At 40.8% G+C, this 22707-nt stretch overlaps 2 protein-coding genes across 2 annotated transcripts; one reads left to right on the forward strand and one right to left on the reverse strand.

Moving 5' to 3' along the window:
• The first annotated feature begins 450 nt into the window (after positions 1-450).
• On the forward strand, positions 451-6714 carry LOC115132466 (acyl-coenzyme A diphosphatase FITM2-like). Its single transcript, XM_029665149.2, has 2 exons — positions 451-762; positions 3388-6714. Exons 1-2 carry the CDS (start codon positions 590-592, stop codon positions 3968-3970), a joined length of 756 nt encoding a protein of 251 aa, XP_029521009.1. The 5' UTR covers positions 451-589; the 3' UTR covers positions 3971-6714.
• On the reverse strand, positions 5220-21669 carry LOC115132464 (ganglioside-induced differentiation-associated protein 1-like 1). Its single transcript, XM_029665146.2, is given in 7 exon segments — positions 5220-8510; positions 8959-9073; positions 10208-10302; positions 11169-11342; positions 14239-14374; positions 14376-14432; positions 21313-21669. Coding segments are annotated over 7 exon segments (1104 nt in total). The 5' UTR covers positions 21496-21669; the 3' UTR covers positions 5220-8166.
• Between the last annotated feature and the right edge of the window lie 1038 nt (positions 21670-22707).

Consider the following 22707-nt stretch of genomic DNA (forward strand, 5'->3'; position numbering starts at 1 on the left):
TTCACTGTTCACTACATTCCATACTCCACACATTTTCCCTGACACCCAAAAGTACTCATAGCAATTTTTTATGCTTAGGAGGATGGTAAAATGGTCCAATTCACACACTTATCTAGAGAACATCCCTGGTCATCACTACTGCCTCTGATCTGGCGGACTCACTAGTGTTGGAGTGTGCCCCTGGCTATCCCTAATTATTTGGTTTGCTTAATATAAGGAATTTTAAATGATTTCTTCTTTTACTTTTGATACTTAAGTATATTTTAGCAAATACATTTACTTTTGATACTTAAGTATATTTAAAATCAAACTTTTACTCAAGTAATATTTTACTGGGTTACTTTCACTTTTACTTTTACTTAAGTCATTTTCTATTAGGGTATCTTTACTTTTACTTCAGTATTGACAATTGTTTACTTTTTCCAACACTGCTCTATTCCACCTCGTCAGAACCGCGTGGAATATACCAGAGAAGAAGACATCCTGTCGTAACACCAAAATGCAACATTCAAAGAGTTCATTGGCTAGAGAGGGCTGATGTACCTACCAATCCCCAGATCATTCTTGTTCCAAGTGTCCGCATTTCAACATGGCAGCCGTGGATGTCATCGTGGACAACTTTGCTGCACTTTGGAGTAAACCTTTTAACCGTGTTATATTGGCTCAGATTTTTTTTGCTATTTCAATAGTGGGATCCTTTGTAAATTGGACACAGCTCGTTCCGGAGACATATTTCAGCAACAGAAGAAATGTTGTCAATATGTAAGTAGCGGTTACCCATTAGCAAACTAGCTAGCCACAATGACAGCTCGATAATCATTGAGGCTGTAGGCTAGCTAACACCTAAGTTAGCTTACGAAGTGGCAAACCCTTTCGAGCACAGCCATGATGAAAACATTTTTTTTTTTTTTGGTCAAATACTGTACAGCGGATAGGTGCAGACGTTGAATTTAAGTAATGAATGACAAGTGGAAATATGCATTTTTACATAAGTTTAAAATGCATATTTTCGGGATGTTAAAATCAGGTTCATTTTCGGTTCTGAATGAAAGTGAAAAATACGTATTTCCCAGATGTTGGTTCTGAATGAAAGTAGAAAAGACGTAATTGTCTATGTTCGGTCCAAATCAAGGCTGGTCCTGACCGGACAAAATCTGAACCAAACATAAACATCTGATTTGGTCCGGACTAGACCAAAAACCAATACATGCATACACCAATACTTTTTTCATGCTACCCAACTTCATCAGGAGTTGTTGTGAGCCTATTTTGCAATGTGTTTACACAGTGGGAAATGCAAAGTATTTTGTTTTTGCTATGATCAGCTTGTCAGATAAAAACTTGAACCACTGATCATGACAATGGGGTGAAATTCTTGGACAACAGTTGTGATTGTCCATTCTTATATTGTCCATTTTACTTTACACTAGAGAGGCGCGCTGGGAATATGTTGAGCCCCTGGCTTTGACAACATGGGCTCTGCTTATCACTGAGCGGTATCAAAGTTCACCTTATGGCACTGGTTGAGAAATTGTTGACTACAAAATAATAGATTCCTCAACTCCTTGCCTGTCGACTCAAGTAGCGGAATCAACTCCTAAGATTCAGTATTTTTGCAACGGAGGATACTGAGTAGTTGCTATAGGCTACTTCAGAGAATACAATCTCTTGCATCTTTAACAACAAAGAGAAGGGAGAGAGATGGGAGCGGCATAGGTCGGCCAGCAGGCCTACAGTCAGAACTGCGGTAATCAAAATATGTATAGGCTGTCACAATCCTGTAGGCTCTCGCAATTTCTTGGCTTGCACGGTTTCTCAAGTTCACTAAAGTAGGGTCTGTCAATGAGTAGGCTGAAATATTCTACATGCAATAGACTGAACCATACACAGTACAGTATGAAGATAGGATAAAACTGCTTCTCCAATAGAAAATTGAAACAGTCACCGGGTCTAGCAGTCGTCTCACGCCAAACTCTGCATATATAGGCCGTCAAATCAAAGGCACTCCTTCAATATAAAGTTGTTTTTCACGAAAATGTCAGTTTGTCGCCTTCATGAGTTTGGAGTAATAACATGTTCAACTACTTAAGACATTGGCCCGAATCTAGGTTGTGCCTTTAGATTTCAAGAAAATGTACAACTAAGGCACACTTTTTTACTTCTTTCATGGACTTCTCAAACCCCAAACCTCTGCCTGGTGTGTTTCGCAAGCATTCCCAGAAGTCTAGCGATGTTGCGCCTCTGGATTTAGAAACTCTGTGACTGAACACACTCGCATCTTTCATAGCAAAGAAAAAGAGCAGGTGAGCCAGCAAGGGATATTGATAATCTGTGTCTTTCAATGTCTTGGCTTGCAATGCCTTGTAAATTCACCAAAAGTATAGCCTAATCTCTAATTTAATATCAATGAGTATGGCTAAGCTACAATACATAGTGCCAAGTGAATTGAAGTTGAACATCGCCAAATGTGTCAGTTGAATTAGGCTTAAATGGACACCCTGGCTGGCTGTTGGTGTCCTAGAGCAATGCATCGCAAAGCAGGGCATCCCCTCTAAACTTTTTGGAAATGGCAAGTTCACTTTCTCATTCATAAACGCATCTCAAGTACAAGTACTGTTCAGCAGCTCAAATCAGCTGGATGGGTGGTGGTGGGGGGGCATATTTATTAGGAAGGACATCTACCATGGATCGCTAAAATACCATTATGGCAGTTAATATAGTTTGCCTAATTTCAGTTCATGTGAGAAAACAAGCAGTAGAGTCATTGTACCATCTAAATATATTTTTATATATTTCCCATCAACAACAAAAAAATGTATTTTCAGTTTTTTGAAGCTGGTGTACAAAACTAAAAGATGGAGAGAAAAAAACTAAACGTAGAAAGAAAGAAAGAAAAAGCATAGAAATAGCACACAGAACAGATCTACTGCTTCTTAGACTGGCATTCAATTAGAATGACAGATATATAACTCACATTTCTATGCGAATGTGGTCATGGTTAGTTAAATGGCCTGGGGATAGAAGCTCTTTATCAGTCTCTCAGTTGTAGCAGGGTGAACAGGTTGTGGCTCGGGTAGCTGAGGTCCTTGATCTTCTTGGCCTTCCAGTGACACTGGGTGCTGTAGATGTCCAGGAGGGCAGGCAGTGTGCCCCCTATGGTGCGTCAACCCATTGCACCATCTTTAAATTGTCAAGAAGGAGCGACATGGGGCTAAGATGGCTAGCTACAACAACCCCTTACCAAATTCTTCTTCTAGGCTCACGTTAGACACACGTCAGTCAGCGAGAGAGTTTGCCTGCAGCTATGTATTTACCAATACCTGCAGTCTGGTTCTCAACTGTGTGTGACAGTGCTACCTAAATGACCACTTCCTGTATCTCTTCCAGGTATTTTGTCAAAGTTTCCTGGGGCTGGTCCTTGCTGCTGTTGACCCCGTTCATCCTCTTCACGTCATACAAGAACTTGACCTTTGCCCTCCGGCGACTGAGCTCATTGGTGGTGGCCACAGCCATTTGGTACACCATCACCAAGTTTTTTTCCTACATCAACAATGCCACAGGTACCTGTCACGTTCCTGAATCTGAAGCCATGGATCAAGTCCCTCATGATGACGTCACCTCATGCAGGAATGCTGGGGGTCAATGGGACGGCTTTGCCATCTCAGGACACTCGTTCATTCTGTCGTACTCTGCACTCATCATTGCCGAAGAAATGGCACCTATGGTGCACCTGGTGAAGAAGAACAGGAATACTGTTTTGGATTTGTTATATATTTCCCTTAATTGGATATTAATCACCTGGATATGGATGTTTGTGTGTACCTCGGTGTACTTTCATTCTTTCCCTGAGAAGCTTCTCGGGACAGTTTTGGGGATTGTGCCATGGTTTGTCACATATCGGATATGGTATTCAATGCCCTTCTCTCCTGGTCTCCCATATCAGCCAAAAGAGCAGAGACAACTAGCTTAAAACCAGCACTACTTAGCACTAGGCTAGACCTCCAACTCTCCTAATGTATTGGCTCTGTAACATGTTTGACTGCCACCTTCAAAACACTCACGTTAAAAACAATGACATTCTTCTCACGTTCCAAGTTGACTGTTGGTATTTAAAGTTTTTTTTCTTTCCTTCAGAAAGGTCATTGGACAGGAGGCCAGGGTTGGTTTGCACACGCGGGTCTCGACTCCCTGTGTGGCTGTAGGCATCTAGTGTTCTTAAAATGACACTGATGTCATCTGAGATCAGTGCAGTGCATGGCGTTGATGCCTAGGCCTATCCACTAGCTAGTCGTCCCCAGGGTTGGGGTCAATTTCATTTCAATTTAAGCAGTAAACTGACTTTTTTTTAAGATAAAGGTGTGCACCCCAACATAAAGAAAAATGAATTCACCACAACTCTGGGGGCCGTGCTATTTTTTTGGAATACTTCATCTTTTAAAAGCCAATTTTGTTGTGAAAGCCTTTGCAGTATGTGTATGTATGGTTGGAGAGTGTCATTTTAGTGTTAGTTCATTTTCAGTTTGTTTCAATTCTCATTATTTTATTTGTGTGGAAATGTATATTGGAGAGAAATATATAAAGTAATCAATTTTAGTGGCAAATGTAGTGGGGAACACATGAGAATGTTTACAATGAAATAGTTTAAGGTATTTAAAAAAAAATGTGTGCTTTGCCAACTCATTTTTTTGTAACACAACCCTCCAAATAGAAATGAGATCCGTTCTTATGTGGTTGTCCCACCTCGCTATCTTAAGATGAATGTACTAACTGTAAGTCGCTCTGGATAAGATGCTAAATGACTAAAATGTAAATGCCAAATGTCTTAAATGTCCAGCCGTTCTCAATCAACATTGTGTTTTAGTCATAAGGTTTACATAGCCAGACAAAATTATATCCTAACTTTTTTATTTTTATTTTTTACAAATCATTAAGGACAACATGCAATTATTTCCAGAACCAAAAGGTTCTATTCATATTATGGCTACTACTAGCTGTAGGCCTATCTGTTTATTCTCAGCACTACCAAGGGAATATTCGGCATGATGTGCAAGTAAAATAAAAGGTATTTTTAGTAGGTTGCCTGACAATGCATTATAACACTTCATAACCAGGAGAATTGTGTCTGTTTTGCTTAGCATTGTGAAAAGCCATATAGTACAAAATAAGAGAAAATGCATTACATTCAATCATGTTGAAATAACAATTCTGTAAACTGCAAGTTATGTTTTTCATTTTCAGAATTTATTTTTCCTTGATGACAACTGAATAAATTAAGGCTTATGAACAGACATCATCAAAAGCACTAAATAAATGCATATTTATAAATATAAAAAATACTATTGTGAAATATATTGGCCACAAATAACAACTAGGATTACTCAACTTGTTGACTTCCTTGGCTTGAGAGTTATGTGAGCCATATGAAATAAATACATCATTTGCAGGAACTCAGTTTTAAGAGGCAGTGAATTATTGGTAACAATGGTGATTGTTATAATGAAACCTAGAAAAACACTGACAATGATAGGCTAGTTATGGAAATGTAATTTCTCAATTGGTCTCTGACATTACACCCAGACAGTGTTAGTTTATGTATCAGTGAAAGTCCCAGGAAAAAACCCACCAAATAAAGTGGATTGTAGACACACTTGATTTGATCTACTGTATGGCTAATAATGAAAGCCAGTGTATTAGTTGAGTACTAGGCTAAATGTAAAAATGTGTTAACTTGTTTACTTCCAGCAACAACAAAAAAAGCTCAAACTTAAGATTTTCAAACCTGTGCCATTTTATGTTATTGTCGTTAGACAGGCAACTACTGGTGTCAAATGTTCTTTCCATTACATATATCTCCAAAGCTCAACATGAAGAAAATGCCAGACAGTTATTCAGTTGTGAATGTTTTCTTCTCACCAACAAACACCCAATGTGATGAGATGAACTGTGACTTCTCAAATTGCTGTTTTCAGATGACCTTGTAGGGCTGGTTTCCCAGACAAACATTAAGGCTGTCCCTGGACTAAAAAGTTATGTCAATGGAGATTCTCCGTTGAGCATGCTATTTAGTCCAGGACTAGCTTTAATTTGTGTTCAGAAACCGGTTCCAGGTGTGTCTTGACATGTATTCAAAGTAAAACCTTTATGTGAATCCAAAATTACACCCTATTCCCAACATAGTGCACTACTTTTGATCAGAGCCTTATGGTCCCTCGTCAAAAGTAGTGCACTACATAGGGAATAGGGTGCCATTTAGTACTTAAACTTAGATACCCTACACAGCTGACACACTTTTAATGAAACATTGGCCATCGTTTGTCAGCCATGCAGTCTGTTAACAACCATACGCACGGTTACTCTGTTCACTCAAAAATCTTGCCTTTTCCTTTTCCTACAAGGAAGAAACATGTTCTTTGTTGACGTCTGCTGCCCATGACTTCACAATGAGATGGAACTGAAGATCCAAGGTTTATCTTGTCTTCTACTTTAATGCTCTCCTGTCACCTCACTTCCCTCTGCCATTTTGAAAAGGAGGACGGGGGGAGGACATGAGGAAAGACTATTGAGAAAGAGCTATTTCAGTGGCAAACCAGAACTGGATCTTACTGTCTTGTATGTTGTCTTGTTATACATTGAGTGTCAAGTTACTGTATGTTGAATTTTTTTACCCAGACCTTATTTAAATTGAAATAAATCCTTGTAGTTATACAATTATAACCCTTTTGACATTCATCTGTGTACATGCTAGCACTTCTGAGCAGAGGGGAACATTGTATAGGTCAGTTAGACTCCAGAGGATTTGGGTTGCAAAATTCTGGGAACGTTCAATCAACTCCCTGGTTTTCCAGGAATCCTAGTTGGAGGATTCTGGATTTCCTGCTTATGCTCTCCTAATTCTGGGAATCCTGGAGAGAATAAGCAGGAAATCTGGAATCTTCCAACTAGGATTTCTTGAAAAACCAGGAAATATGTTGAAAGTTCCCAGAATTTTGTAACACTTGTCACAGTTTTCCAAGAGGTTTGTAGTGTACGAGTTTAGTTTAAATGGCTAGTCATACAAGTTATGGGGAAAAAGCTTGGATTATTGAACTAATACTGGTGCTGCTCAATGTTGCTGGGATCAAACCAACATGTCAGCTATTTATGTGACTATTTAACTGAACCATGTATAAGTTCATAGTCACTCTGTATGGACACTGTCAAAAGCCGCTGAGTGATTCCTCGCTCAATATTTTGGATGGCTCAATTGACACTTAAATTATTTCTCTATCAGACCCATCCTCTTGACATTAAAGTCAGAGAGCACTTCATGATCAGCTCAAGACTGTGGTGTGAGAAATGACAATCACATTTTATTAATGAATGAATTGATGGAGTGCATATACTCTCATAGTGCTTTAAAGGGAGTGCCTGTATATGGCTGAGAGTGTCTGTATACAGTCCCAATTCACTCCTTACCCCTTTCCTTTGGCCAGATCCTTCAATGTTTGCATAACTGGAGGGTCTGGATTGGTATAAACAGTGGTGAAACTTACAAATCTGCAAACAACAATTATGGTCAAGGGGGAAAAGGAAAGGGAGCGAATTGGGACCGACTGGATGTCTCACTATCCTATCTTCTCATCTGGCAGTTTCTGGCAGCACAGGAAGTATCAGAAGGATTTAATAAAATAAACCAATGGCCAACAGAGGCATGAAGGGCAATAGGTGAACACCAAAACTGTGATGAAAAACGACTTAATAAAACTCTATAGTGACGTGCAGGGTGTGGATGAGCCCCACTTTGGATATGGTGATGCAATGTCAAGACATTGTCTCTCATGTGTAGGGAATATGACCCTAATGATCATTAAAAACAAATAAGTTTGTTCCGTTAATTAAAATAACTGGATAATGCATGCCTCCAAAATTAGCTAATTAGAAAGTAATACTGTAGGTTGATAGAGACCTGAAGAAGGGAGCCAGAAATTAAATAGATGGATTGGAATACCAGAAAAATGTGCTGTTAACAATTCCTTTGTGTATGGAATGTTCTTATCTTTGTTCACCTAGGTAAGTAATAGTGTTCCCTATATAGATTCATATTTTCCTCCTGTTGTAAAACATTACAGAAAAATTGAAACATCACACAAATACACAGACATTTAAGACATGGAGGGGGGGCGCTCACTACACATATTTCTTTTTTAGAAACCAATAGGCAAAGTATCCCATCCCTCCCAGAGAGCCCATGAGGAAAGAGGCCCCGAAGAAAGATGGCGGCTTCTTTTTTACCATTCGGAATGCATTGGGTAGAACTGCTGACAGAAGGGTTGTGTGGATGTCGCCCAGAACTTTTCGGAAAGCGTAGCGTTTTTGCACCCGCTCGAAAAAGGACTGGAGGTTGGGTCGGCTGCCGTCCTCCCAGTATTTCTTTGAGAGTCCCAAGAACTTAAGCCTGTGCAACAAGGCTCCCAGGCAGACATCAGCTAATGTAAATTCAGGTCCACATAGCCACAACTCACACTTTTGACCTGCCAAAATAAAACATGCTACTGTAGCAGAGTGGTACAAAGTAGCATGGTTCCACATCTGTTTGTGCTATCGTGCCAACTGCAACTCCTGTGGTCATATAAGACGGGACAAACAGATCTGGGATCAGGCTAGCAAGATGAAACAGTCGCCATGTCCAAATACCCATACTAAATAGTATGCGGAAAAAATAAAAATAGTAAGCCGAATGCGTCATCTAATGCATGATTGCGTTGACTCTCGCCATTCGTTCATTTTGGTACAGCTTGTGTATCTGATTATCAGCTGTTGTCGGAAAAGAGGAGTGAATTCTACTAGACCAAATGGTTGAAATGGATGTGCAGTTTAGGTGAGTCGTGCGGTAATGTAGGTATTCGGACACGACCACCATGTTTGATAATGTAATGTCTGAACTGAAGGACATAAACACCAGTAATAATCTGCACTCACCTTCATACTCGATTTTCCTCTTTTCCAACTCGGCCTCTACCTGATCTAGTACCATGGCCAACTCTCCAAGGATCTTCTTTAGGTAGGTTACATTATCGTGGTCCAATATTTTTGCCTGTGAGCACAAGAACAAGCCCATGTCACATGTGTACAACCCATCAATATGTCTGTCTATGCAGTCTCGTATTGTCGCTATCTGCTCATAGGTGAAGACCACAGAAAACATTGGTGGACAACATCTGCCAAGAGACTGGTCTCAGAACAGAGCACCTACCAGCTGTCTTGAACAACAGAGAGCTATGGCATGTCTTCATCTGGGGTAAGCAAGCATCTATATGTCTCCTCGAAATACAATAACAGAGTAAAATAAACCTATTTTTAACAGTGTAACTAATAACAATGGAAAATATAGGTACTGTCTAAAGGGCTGAGCCAACCCGTTAAAAGGAAACCATTTTTTTAGCCAGCAGATTGGCCCTGGCAATGACAGCTATCCATGTTGATTCATCATGGGTCGATACAGAACTAGCACAGACCCTGACGCAAGCAATTAGGGTCATTTTGAAATATCTATCCTACATCACACTCAAACATTGTAAATAACAACCACGTTGGAATTGCTCTTCTTTGTAATAACTTAATCTAACTCATATTGCTTGATGTTTGTGTACAGTATGTGACAATATGAGTCAGACCATTATCAGGTCATCTTAACAATCTTGTGAGGCCATTTCATTTAATGAAATCCTAATATGCCTCTAACATACAGAAACACATGCACACACATAAATGGTAAATAGGGCGACTGGAAAAGTCTATTGTTGCTATTGCATTATATCAATCATTGATTCGCCCTTTTTACGCTTCTCATGCAGTGTGGTGCCATGCTAACCCTAACCCTGTCTAGGGTCATGCTAACCCTAACCCTTCTTGTGCAGTGTGGTGCCATGCTAACCCTAACCCTGTCTAGGGTCATGCTAACCCTAACCCTTCTCGTGCAGTTGGTGCCATGCTAACCCTAACCCTGTCTAGGGTCATGCTAACCCTAACCCTTCTCGTGCAGTGTGGTGCCATGCTAACCCTAACCCTGTCTAGGGTCATGCTAACCCTAACCCTTCTCGTGCAGTTTGGTGCCATGCTAACCCTAACCCTGTCTAGGGTCATGCTAACCCTAACCCTTCTCGTGCGGTGTGGTGCCATGCTAACCCTAACCCTTCTTGTGCAGTGTGGTGCCATGCATCAGTCTCACCATGAGTTTCTTCTGCTTGGAAAGGTATGGCTCTGTCAGCGTGGGTTCCTCGTGGTCCAGCTTCATCAGCTCCGACGCAGCGTTGGCTAAGTGTCCTGAGGACAGAGAGATAGAGACATTAATGACTCCTGGATGAAATACTTCTCTGAGTTAAGAGACAATAGTCATTTGAAACCCTTCTGTGGTCTAAAGCAGTACCAAAACAGAGAGTGGATGTTCAGTAACAACAAATTATAACTAGTGTATACTTTCCTACATACAAGAATATAATGTGTTAGAAATACACAATTTACAAATGTGCAGAGACCCCATTGACTATTCTGTTTTCCTGCTAAATCTTAATTTCCCAGCGACAACCAATTTCAGTTATAAAATGTGAGAGATAAATCAATAAAGTGTTGTTCATGAAAACACATGAATGACTGATTAAAATATTAACATAATCGGTGAACTTCCTCAAACAAATAAACAACAAATAAAGCATCAACATGATTTAACAGACATCACACTGGGCAGGGGGATCTCTGGTTAATTGATTCCCCTGCAGGGTTTAGGCCGGACCAGACTTTTTCTTGATTTACACAAACACGTCCATGAAGGAGCAATGCAGTGCCTGCAGACTCAATTACCTAGTATCTCCTACAGGGAATTAATGACTTTGCTCCAATGATCTTTGCTGTGATAAGTAATTTAATTTTAAACCAGGTCAAATTGGACAGCATGATTTGGTTGAGACACAACCTGTTAATAGGAAAATGTTGTGAGAATGCTGAATAGTGCATTATTAATGGAAAATTGCAGATACTATCAATCAAATTTATATGAAATAATTATATGCAATATTATATTGAATGTTATTTACATGTGTGTTTTCATGTCCTGCATATTCTACAGCAATATTTCTCATGAATTGTGAATGGGGTGTTCCCACTGTGAAACACAGAGTTCTGACTTGACTTACTACGTATTTCAGCAGTGGCGTACTTTGGGATCATGGAGTCTGTGGTGAGCTCTGGGTGCAGGATACAGCCGTGTGTGTAAGCATCCATGGGAAGGCCGTCCAGCAGTTTACGGTACTGCTGCACACACTCGTGGACAGGAGAGCCAGCATCTGGAATCAGCTGGGCCACCGTTTCTACAAGGACACCAGGTTCAAACAGACAGAGGTGTGTACAGCACTGTGACATAATTACACATATAGGAGCGTACAGCATTCTAACATATTAGGTCTGTAACATAAAGATACAGCACTGTATACCAACTTCAGCCTTTACTTTATGTGCAACAGTCCACTTAACATATCACAAAGGATAACAATGGTGCATTAGGGGTATTTTCCTGTGTACACTCAGCAACAAAACTGTTTCTGAGAATGGGATCTATAGGCCATTAGACAGACATATAAGCAAACATTCCACCATATTAACAAATAGCTCTGTGTTTTTACTCTAAATTAGGACACCATAAAGGTAGGCTATGGGCTGGAGGCTTACTGATGATTGGGAGTGGGGACACAGGAAAGGCCCAGGGATATTCCAATATGTGCTGATTCTCCGGTTGCATGGCTCTAGGGTGGAGCCGATGCCCGGAGCTGCACCTGGCAGAAGGCCAGACTACTGGCTAATCAGTCAATCACTAACATGCCGACCTGGGCATGGGTGTGGCTGTACGTGCCCTGGCTCTGGAAATCTGCTGGTGCTCTCTGCTGCAGTGCTAAGCAGCACAGGGGTGTGAATATCAGAGCAGGCTCCTTAAATCAGTTCTTAGGACAAACAGGGGGCATGGCCTTGGCTTGGGCACACAATACTACTGGACCGACATGATGATGGTGCACAATGAAATGTCACACAGGAGAGAACCCAATGATCTCTGACTGTGTTACTGCTCAGGCACATTTACACTCTTAGAAAAAAGGTGTTCCAAAGGGTTCTTCGGCTGTCCCAATAGGAGAACCCTTTTTGGTTCCAGATAGAACTCTTTCAGGTTCCATGTAGAACCCTCTGTGGAAAGGTTTCTACATGGATCCCAAAAAGGGTTCTACCTGGAGCCAAAAAGGGTTATTCAAAGGGTTCTCCAATGGGGACAACCAAATAACCCTTTTAGGTTCTAGATGGCACCTTTTTTTCTAAGAATGTATCAAGCAAATGGGCTACAGCTGACAAAATACCAAAACAAGATTCTCCCTGAGAAAGCATAAGGAGAGAATATGGAGAGCTTAGGGCTCTTAGCTGTCATAAAATACTATGTGATTGGGCAGTGGATTACACCTTGCTGGAGGTAGAATTTCACCTGGGTCCACTACACCATAGGGTAACTTGAGTTGCCTTGGCAGGAGATTCTGTCCACTACTCTAATAGGATTTTCTCTGCTGCACCATCTGCACTTCCTAGGCCAGTTCCATCCCCTTTGGCAGGGTGCATTAGAAATTACACAGAATGAGAAAATATCTGTAAATCAAGCAGCTGAATGACACAACATCCTCTTTAGAATGAGCATGAGGTCTGAGTCATGTTCATTAGGCAGAAAGCGTTTTCCAACAAAGTGAAATGGGGAGGTATACCACAGTGTGAACTTGTCAAATAAGCAAATGCTAAACGCTTTGCTACACTGTGCCCTGCTGAACACAAATCTGTTTTTAAATTTGTACACTAAAAATATCAACTGAAAATAATGTAGACGTCATCAAAATAGCTACATTTGTTTAAAGTCAATGGGCTTCAAATTAGCAAATGGAGATAAATGACAAGAGCTGGGTTAGGATATTGAGCAACCATTGAACCATAGCCTATCCGTTGCCTCTGAAATCAGTGTACAGTAGTTGGCAGCTATAGCACCAAGCTTATCTATCATAGGGGGGTGAGCATGAAGTATCTCCATCTGAACTGAGAAGTCGTCCTTCATCCATAGGCCATGTTCAATATCCCCTCCAGCTTTCCTGGGGTCATCCTTTCAGGACGTTACATAACGACCCACAATCATCAACACCTAAAATGACCCATAGGACCATGATAGGACAAATGACATACATACTTGAATTACACTTCCCTGATGAAAAACAGCAACATGTTACCAATGTTTATAAACCTTAAAATAGCAACCTTAGGCTCAATAGAAACCTTAAAATATTCCTAATCTTTGCTATACAGCCGCCAGCCAGTCACTAACTTCATGGAAGATCATTTATCCTTGAGCTGCAATGAACCATATAATTGGCCAGTTAGATGTATCTCTGACATGTTCCTAACTGCACCTAATATGATGATTGATAGAAAAAAATGGTTGATAGAGATCAGTATTCTTAAAATGTGCATACTGTTTCCTATGCAGTCCATCACTGACTAACATCATCAACAAAAGAGATCAAGTTAGTCTGAAAAGCAATACTTCTCCCAAAGTAACCGTGCAGACGGTATACTGTTTTACTATGCAGACACTCACTAAACATCATGGACACCGGAAGTGATGAGTAGTCTGACAAGCAATACCCCCTCCCAAAGTTAGTCTCTATTTACTCAATAATCTGGTTGTAATAGCAAACTTAAAAATACAGAAAAATACTACGAAAATAGATCAATAGTAATGTCAAAAGCAATACCTCTCCCAAATCCAGTCTCTAAGTAGTCAATAACTTGGTAGATACTGTTTACAGTCACTAATAAAGATATGAGTAGTCTGAAAAGCAATTCCTCCCCCAAAGTAGACTTGGCCAGGGTTATACATGGAACCCAGAAGAGCTCTACCTGGAACCAAAAGGGTTCTTCAAAGGGTTCTCCTATGAGGACAGCCAAAGAACCCTTTTAGGTTGTAGATAGCACCTTTTTTTTTACAAGAGTGTATACTCTATTATCTGATTGTATACTGTATGCTATTCAGTCACTACTGTAACATCATGGATGAAAAGAGATGAGTAGTCTGAAAGGCAATACCTCTCCTAAATTAACCTTAAAAAGAGCATGTGCAGTCACTCACATCAGATCACACTGCAGTCACTATCATAATGGAAAGAAATCAAGTAGTCTAAAAGGCCATACCTCCCCCAAAGTTAGCCTCTAGGTACTGTATGATTTGGTTGTAGTCTGAGACGATGGTGTCTCCGTGGATGAAAACAGGCACCTCCTCCCCCAGGTTGAGCCTCATAAACCAGGGCTCATTGTGCTCGGCTATAGGGAAGACTCACATCCCTCTCTTCACACAGCAGACCCTTCTCATTGATCACCAGACGCACCTAGAGAAAGATTAACACAGAGAAACACGGGGAACAGAGAGACAAGTCACATCTTCGTCTCATAGCTTTACTCTTGTTTGTATGTGTTTTTGTGTTTTAGTACAATCCCTACTCTAATGGTCTATGTTATTACAATTTTATAACACATAAATGTGCTTGGCAAGTTACTCTGATAGAGAAACTCATTCAGGTCTACAAAGGTTAATATTCAAAAGCAAATTGTAATTTGTAGTCTACAATGTTTTGTTGAAGAACAATTAAAAAATAAAACAATGATATCTCTATTTCTAACCAACTGCACACCTTAGAGCAGGGAACCCTGCTCGACCTACACAAGTACAGGCATAAAACAGGCCGTTAAAAGGCCTTAGAAGAAGTAACACTCATGCACCATTGCCAGACATAGGCCCTACATCTTTTGTTTTCCTATCCCCAGGCAAAATAATGTTTTGTTGAGCTCAATATGAAACAAAAATGGCTTCTGTGAGGCAGGCAATATCCATTTACAGTGTTTATTTAAAGCCATGCCAAGATCCATGGAGATGCATGGAGGGTCATTTGTAGAAATAAGATGAATGAATGTACAGTCAGCGCTTGACTTGGGCAGGAGCTCACCGGAGCTGAGTACCGGCACCTCAAATTTTCTACAGTTTGAGTTCCTGTTCCTCTCATAGAATATTAGCTCAAAAGTATTGTGGAGCTCCTGCACCTAAGTATAAACAGTACAGGCACTCATCTATTTCAGTCCAAGTCAAGCACTGTGTACGGTAGATCACACTATGGAGGTGAGGGGGCCATGGAGTGAGAAACGTTGGACTTTTGTTGTAAACTTGTAACAAAACATCACAAAGTGGGAGTGCACCGACTGAGTAAACGGTTAGTATAGGAATTGTTACCACACCTTTCTAGTACAGGAAAACCTTGCTATTGAGCACAGAGGGATGAAGTCTGGTGCGCAAGACAGAACAGGAAGACCTTGTAGCTCGCTCAATTTACTGTATAATTATTATTTTTCCAAAAATCCTGCAACAATTCCCATCACTGATTACGTATGTATTAGCATGAAACCTCAACTTTAACAGTGACTGGAGTAGATGACTGTAGAGAACGATTAGGGGATACAATCAACCAGACCAAGTGATTCAACAATGACAAATATTTCTCAATCATATTTATCTCTTAATCAATGACATCATCTCTGGTTGCAGCAATTGTATCAATCTAATTGCTAACCAGACAATTAATGACACCCTAACATTAACTCGTCATCATAAACTGACATGGATCCACTGACAACCTCTGACATCTGAGCTGGAACCACCAGAGCAACAGATAGTTATAGAGATCTCTATATCTTACTCAGAGAACTTCTGACGTCTGAGTTAGACTCACTGACACCTGAGTTAGACTCACTGACACCTGAGTTGGACTCACTGACACCCGAGTTGGACTCACTGTCATCTGAGTTGGACTCACTGTCATCTGAGTTGGACTCACTGTCATCTGAGTTGCTAACTGACAACTGAGTGTTGACTACTGTATAGATCTAGCAGTAGAGACCTACAGGCTCTGAGTTATACTATCATGACGAAAGTGTAAATCTCCAACCTGCTGCAGCAGTTTAGAATGACAGACAGTGGAGTATTGATCTTCAATGGCTTCCAAATATGTGGTTACATTAAGTTATCAAACTCCCGCTACAGTCATTCCTCTTGTGTGCACAATCCATCATTTACTGTATGACAGATGGATCAGTGATCAAAGGAACTACTGTATGAGAGAACTATTCAGAAGTAGTTTAGATATCTTGATGCATTTCTAAAGACAGCAAGAAAAACAGGTTTGTACAGAGTAGTGCAATGACACAGCCATTTTCTGTCGGTCTCAGCTATATTTGCAGCATCTTGGACAAAATCCATATGGATAATGTGAATTGTGCAGAGACATACACTACATGACCAAAACTATGTGGACACCTGCTCATCGAACATCTCATTACAAAATCATTGGCATTAATATGGAGTTGGTTCCCCCCCTTTGCTGCTTTAACAGCCTCCAATCTTCTGGGAAGGCTTTCCACTAGATGTTGGAACATTGCTGCAGGGACTTGCTTCTGTTCAGCCACAAGAGCATTAGTGAGGTAGGGCACAGATGTTGGGCGATTAGGCCTGGCTTGCAGTTGGCGTTGCAATTCATCCCAAAGGTGTTTGATGGGGTGGGGATCAGGGCTCTGTGCAGGCCAGTCAAGTTCTTCCACACTGATCTCGACAAACCATTTCTGTATGGACCTCACTTTCTGCAAGGGGGCATTGTCATGCTGAAATAGGAAAGGGCCTTCCCCAAACTGTTGCCACAAAGTTGAAAGCACAGAATTTTCTGGAATGTCATTATATGCTGTAGCGTTAAGATTTCCCTTCACTGGAACTATAGGGGCCTAGCTTGAACCATGAAAAACAGCCCCAGATCATTATTCCTCCTCCACAAAACTTTACAGTTGGCACTAGCGTTCTCCTGGCATCCGCCAAACCCAGATTCGACCGTTGGACAGCCAGATGGTGAAGTGTGATTCATCACTCCAGAGAAAGCATTTACACTGCTCCAGAGTCCAATGGTAGTGAGCTTTAAACCACTCCAGCCAACACTTGAAGCAGCATTCCCCAAGAGAGGATGGCTTTCACTTCAGCAGTAATAAATTAATGAACTCCTTTGAGGAAAAGATCATGATCATTAGAAAGCAAATGATGGACTCCTCTTTAAATCTGCATATTCCTCCAAAGCTCAGTTGTCCTGAGTCTGCACAACTCTGCCAGGACCAAGGATCATGGGAGACACTCAAGTGTTTTAGTACTATATCTCTTGAAACAATGATGAAAATAATCATGGCCTCTAAACCTTCAAGCTGTACTGGACCCTATTCCAACTAAACAACTGAAAGAGCTGCTTCCTGTGCTTGGCCCTCCTATTTTGAACATAATAAACGGCTCTCTATCCACCAGATGTGTACCAAACTCACTAAAAGTGGCAGTAATAAAGCCTCTCTTGAAAAGGCCAAACCTTGACCAAGAAAATATAAAAAACTTTTTGCCTAGGGTAGCCTAGTGGTTAGAGTGTTGGACTAGTAACCGAAAGGTTGCAAGTTCGAATCCCCGAGCTGACAAGGTACAAATCTGTCGTTCTGCCCCTGAACAGGCAGTTAACCCACTGTTCCTAGGCCGTCATTGAAAATAAGAATTTGTTCTTAACTGACTTGCAAAGTAAAATAAAGGTAAAATAAAATAAAAAAATCTTCCATTCCTCTCAAAAATAAGTGAAAAAGCTGTTGCTCAGCAACTCACTGCCTTCCTGAAGACAAACAATGTATACGAAATGCTTCAGTCTTGTTTTAGGCACCATCATAGCACTGAGACTGCACTTGTGAAGGTAGTAAATTACCTTTTAATGGCGTCAGACCGAGGCTCTGCATCTGCTACCTGTCCCAGAGCTGCTGTTTTCAACTCTCTAGAGACAGCAGGAGCGGTAGAGATACTCTCAATGATCGGCTATGAAAAGCCAACTGACATTTACTCCTGAGGTGCTGACTTGTTGCACACTCGACAACTACTGTGATTATTATTATTTGACCATGCTGGTCATTTATAAACATTTGAACATCTTGGCCATGTTCTGTTATAATCGCCACCCGGTACAGCCAGAAGAGGACTGGCCACCCCTAATAGCCTGGTTCCTCTCTAGATTTCTTCCTAGGTTTTGGCCTTTCTAGGGAGTTTTTCCTAGCCACCGTGCTTCTACACCTGCATTGATTGCTGTTTGGGGTTTTAGGCTGGGTTTCTGTATAGCACTTTGAGAGATCAGCTGATGTAAGAAGGGCTATATAAATAAATGTGATTTTATTTGGCATTTGCATTGTGATCTTAGGCTTGTGTGCGGCTGCTCGGCCATGGAAACCTATTTCATAAAGCTCCTGACGAACAGTTAATGTGCTGACGTTGCTTCCAGATGCAGTTTGGAACTCGTAGTGAGTGTTGCAACCAAGGACAGACGATTTTTACGCACTATGTAAAAATTCCCATTCTGTGATCTTGTGTGGCCTACCACTTTGCGGCTGAGCTGTAGTTGCGCTTAGACGTTTCCACTTCACAATAACAGCACTTACAGTTGACCGGGACAGCTCTAGCACGGCAGACATTTCCATGTAGAACCTAAAAATGGTTCTACCTGGAACCAAAAAAGGGTTATCCTATGGGGACAGCCGAAGAACCCTTTTGGAACCCTTTTTCTAAGAGTGTAAGTATAAAATATACTCTATTTGCCTGTATACAGGCCACATTTACAGCTGCTGAGAGGACAGAGGAACCAGGGTATCATAACATTCCTTGTTCATTATCTCAACATGAATGCCCCATAACTATGATTAAACCAACCTCAATGAGAAGACAGGGTAGACTTTGCTTAATGACAGTCACACTGTTTAACCTAAAGGAATGCAACATCTCTAAATCCTGTATTGAGTGGAACCACGACAATGAGCCTCATGTTTTACTAGTACTGTTGAGTGACAACAGGCACAGATCAGCAGTAGCTTCCAGAGAGGCTCGTAGCCAATATCCTAATGGTTGACAGACTAAATCACACAACTTTGCCACATGGGGAGTGGAGCAAAGCTAGCTGAGCACAATACAAACAGCTGTGAGAGTGGATGTCTAATCAGGTGCAGAGCAACACTGGCCCATGTTGTCTGCATTGCATGATATTTCACAATGATTAGTAACTTACCATACATACAGTGGGGGAAAAAAATATTTAGTCAGCCACCGATTGTGCAAGTTCTCCCACTTAAAAAGACGAGAGAGGCCTGTAATTTTCATCATAGGTACACTTCAAGACAAAATGAGGAAAAAAATCCAGAAAATCACATTGTATGATTTTTTTATTAATTTATTTGCAAATTGTGGTGGAAAATAAGTATTTGGTCAATAACAAAAGTTTATCTCAATACTTTGTTATATACCCTTTGGTATTCACACACTGTTGCTGGTATTTTGGCCCATTCCTCCATGCAGATCTCCTCTAGAGCAGTGATGTTTTGGGGCTGTTGCTGGGCAACATGGACTTTCAACTCCCTCCAAAGATTGTCTATGGGGTTGAGATCTGGAGACTGGCTAGGCCACTCCAGGACCTTGAAATGCTTCTTACGAAGCCACTCCTTCGTTGCCCGGGCGGTGTGTTTGGGATCATTGTCATGCTGAAAGACCCAGCCACGTTTCCTCTTCAATGACCTTGCTGATGGAAGGAGGTTTTCACTCAAAATCTCACGATACATGGCCCCATTAATTCTTTCCTTTACACGGATCAGTCGTCCTGCTCCCTTTGCAGAAAAACAGTCCCAAAGCATGATGTTTCCACCCCCATGCTTCACAGTAGGTATGGTGTTCTTTGGATGCAACTCAGCATTCTTTGTCCTCCAAACACGACGAGTTGAGTTTTTACCAAAAAGTTATATTTTGGTTTCATCTGACCATATGACATTCTCCCAATCTTCTTCTGGATCATCCAAATGCTCTCTAGCAAACTTCAGACGGGCCTGGACATGTACTGGCTTAAGCAGGGGGACACGTTTCCACCATAATTTGTAAATAAATTCATAAAAAATCCTACAATGTGATTTTCTGGATTTTTTTTCTCATTTTGTCTGTCATAGTTGAAGTTATACCTATGATGAAAATTACAGGCCTCTCTCATCTTTTTAAGTGGGAGAACTTGCACAATTGGTGGCTGACTAAATACTTTTTTGCCCCACTGTATCATGTCATATTGGTGCCAATCCTGGTTTCACTATAATTGTATGTAGGGAAAGGTAAAGAATTCTGTCTCTACATTCAAAATGCATAATATAGATTCGGTCTACACCTTTCATTGCCAATTTACATGTCCTTCAGGGCTTGAAATGTAAGCATTATGCCCGAGTATCGAAACATACTGTAGGCCTATCTATTACATATACTGTACATTGAAAGCACATGCAAAGAGGATAGAATAAGTTCAAAATGAGGTGGACATTATTTTTTCACAGAAAATGTTAGATGAGGCAATAATCTCAGACTTTGTCATCCGCCTGTTCCTTAAATTCGTAATCTGGAAAGCTGTTGATAATAATGAAAGGAGATTGAAGCTCTGTTATAATGCAACATCTCTCACAGACGCCCCACGGCTGTACGGGTATAAGTGGCACTAACTCAAAACGCCGAGATGTCAAGGCATTGAGCTATGGTGGTCTGCAGACAACATGAATAAGATCATGCTCTACACATCTGAAGGGAAAGATCTCTGTTTCACAGACTCATGTGGGGTTCTACATCCTATTTGAATAGAAATGGCCAAGTCTATTAATATATTTCAGAATAATTTACAAGCGCTGCACTGAGAGAAAGCCACAGGGAGGGTTGAAATGTTGCCTATCTTTTGTTTTTCACAGAGATACCTCATTTTACATAAATTATTTAGATTTGTCACGTCGGACCACATATGCGGTGTAGACTGATTTCTCATCGATGAGGGGAAAACTGTCAAAACAGACGTCTTGTTAGAATTAGACACCATCTTCTTCGCTGAATCATCCATTGTTATATAATATTGATCACCTATCCAGCTATAGCCTTTCTATCTCGTATAAACCAATGTCAAGGAAAATGTCCACACATGCTGCCGACGTTTCATAACGTCTCATATTGGAAATATTGCCAGAATTAAATAATTTCTAACACAGACCTATAACATTATATTTCAAATCATTATTTTCGAATAACACATTTAGCTCCTATAGCAGATATGACATGTAAGAGAGAGACACCCCCATTTCGTTTTCATGATGTCTGTGTGTTACCTTTTGAGAGATGAAAGACTGCGTCCAGTGATACAAAACAAGCTTGTCTTTAGAGAAATTAGGTTTCGTCTCGATACCTGGCTCCTCGCTTTTCTCTCCGTCTGTCATTCCACCGTCTTCATCCAAGGCTGAGATGGGCCACCAGCTACAGTTGGTAGGGGTAACATTGTTGGAAGACGCCATGACAGAGGGGTTGTGCGTATGAGATAGAACCAAGGGAGGGATAGAGGAGAGATGGAGGGAGGGAGGGACAGAGAGGAAATGAAAGAGAGCGAAAGCGCAAAGGATTTCAGTACCACGAACGGAGCATCATCAATTCAACGCGATGTGCTATAATCAGTTCCGGACAGCGACCGGATACTGAAATCTAGATCTCTTTCGATAAAGGTAGCTTGCAAAAATGGTACCGCGTAATCCACAGAACGCTAACCCTTAATAACTCAAATATGTAAATACGTTTACGATTAAATTAAAGTGTAGACGACGCACAAACATGCGCGGTGGAAACCCCTTGCCAGTGACGGGAGGAGGGTGCATTTGACATGAAGATCAAAGTGCTCTCTATTAGAACAGGGTGTTCGAAAGCAATTAATTAAAGACCTTAATTCAAGAAAAGATTTTTAAAACAATAATTAATAGTTTCCAACATTGATAGTTCCATTAAAACTCCCCCAAGGGAAAATGTGTTTAGGTGGAAATAAGATGCAGCCCAATCCCGCGAATGATAGCCCAAAAAGCTCCATTGAATCCCCCTCCCCCGCACCTGTGTAAAGCAATTGTTATGTTTTTGTGTGTTTTTGAACCGCAAATATTGCAATGATTGATCCGTGCCAGTAGAGGGGGCGACATAACATGCTTGGGCTGAGCAATCAGGATCCGAGTCACTGGACATAAGTGCCAAAAGATATCACAGGCAAGCCTCAAGGCGGCGTAAAACTAAGTGTGCAAATCAAGTGCATAATGAACTAAGGGGTGTGAAATATATGAAATGTTTCAATAGAAATTCGGCCACTGTAAATGGCAGAAATGCAAGTTTTAAGATGCGTCAAATGAATAAGCAATCGGAGTGTGGTTGCAGCTAAGTTTTAGTACAATTTTATTTAACGTTATAGCTTACTTATTTCCCATCCAAGTCGTTGTCTATTGGTCCCAGTAAAGGAATTTTAGCAGTGCTACCATTTAGCAATTACTAAGCTATTACGCCATCTTTTAAATATTTGGACATTTTACTTTCACCATACGTTGTTGGTGGTGCACAATTGGTTGAAGCGTTAAATAGAAGATTGGGGCCTATTTTAAATGCACTAGATTAGAGTATGTGGCTGTAGATAGACCATATGCACGCCCAACCCCGAAGTGGCAAGTGATCTGGCATCACTCCTTGCAGCAGCGTAA

Source organism: Oncorhynchus nerka, linkage group LG7, assembly GCF_034236695.1.
Source record: "Oncorhynchus nerka isolate Pitt River linkage group LG7, Oner_Uvic_2.0, whole genome shotgun sequence".
Classification (NCBI taxonomy): domain Eukaryota; kingdom Metazoa; phylum Chordata; class Actinopteri; order Salmoniformes; family Salmonidae; genus Oncorhynchus; species Oncorhynchus nerka.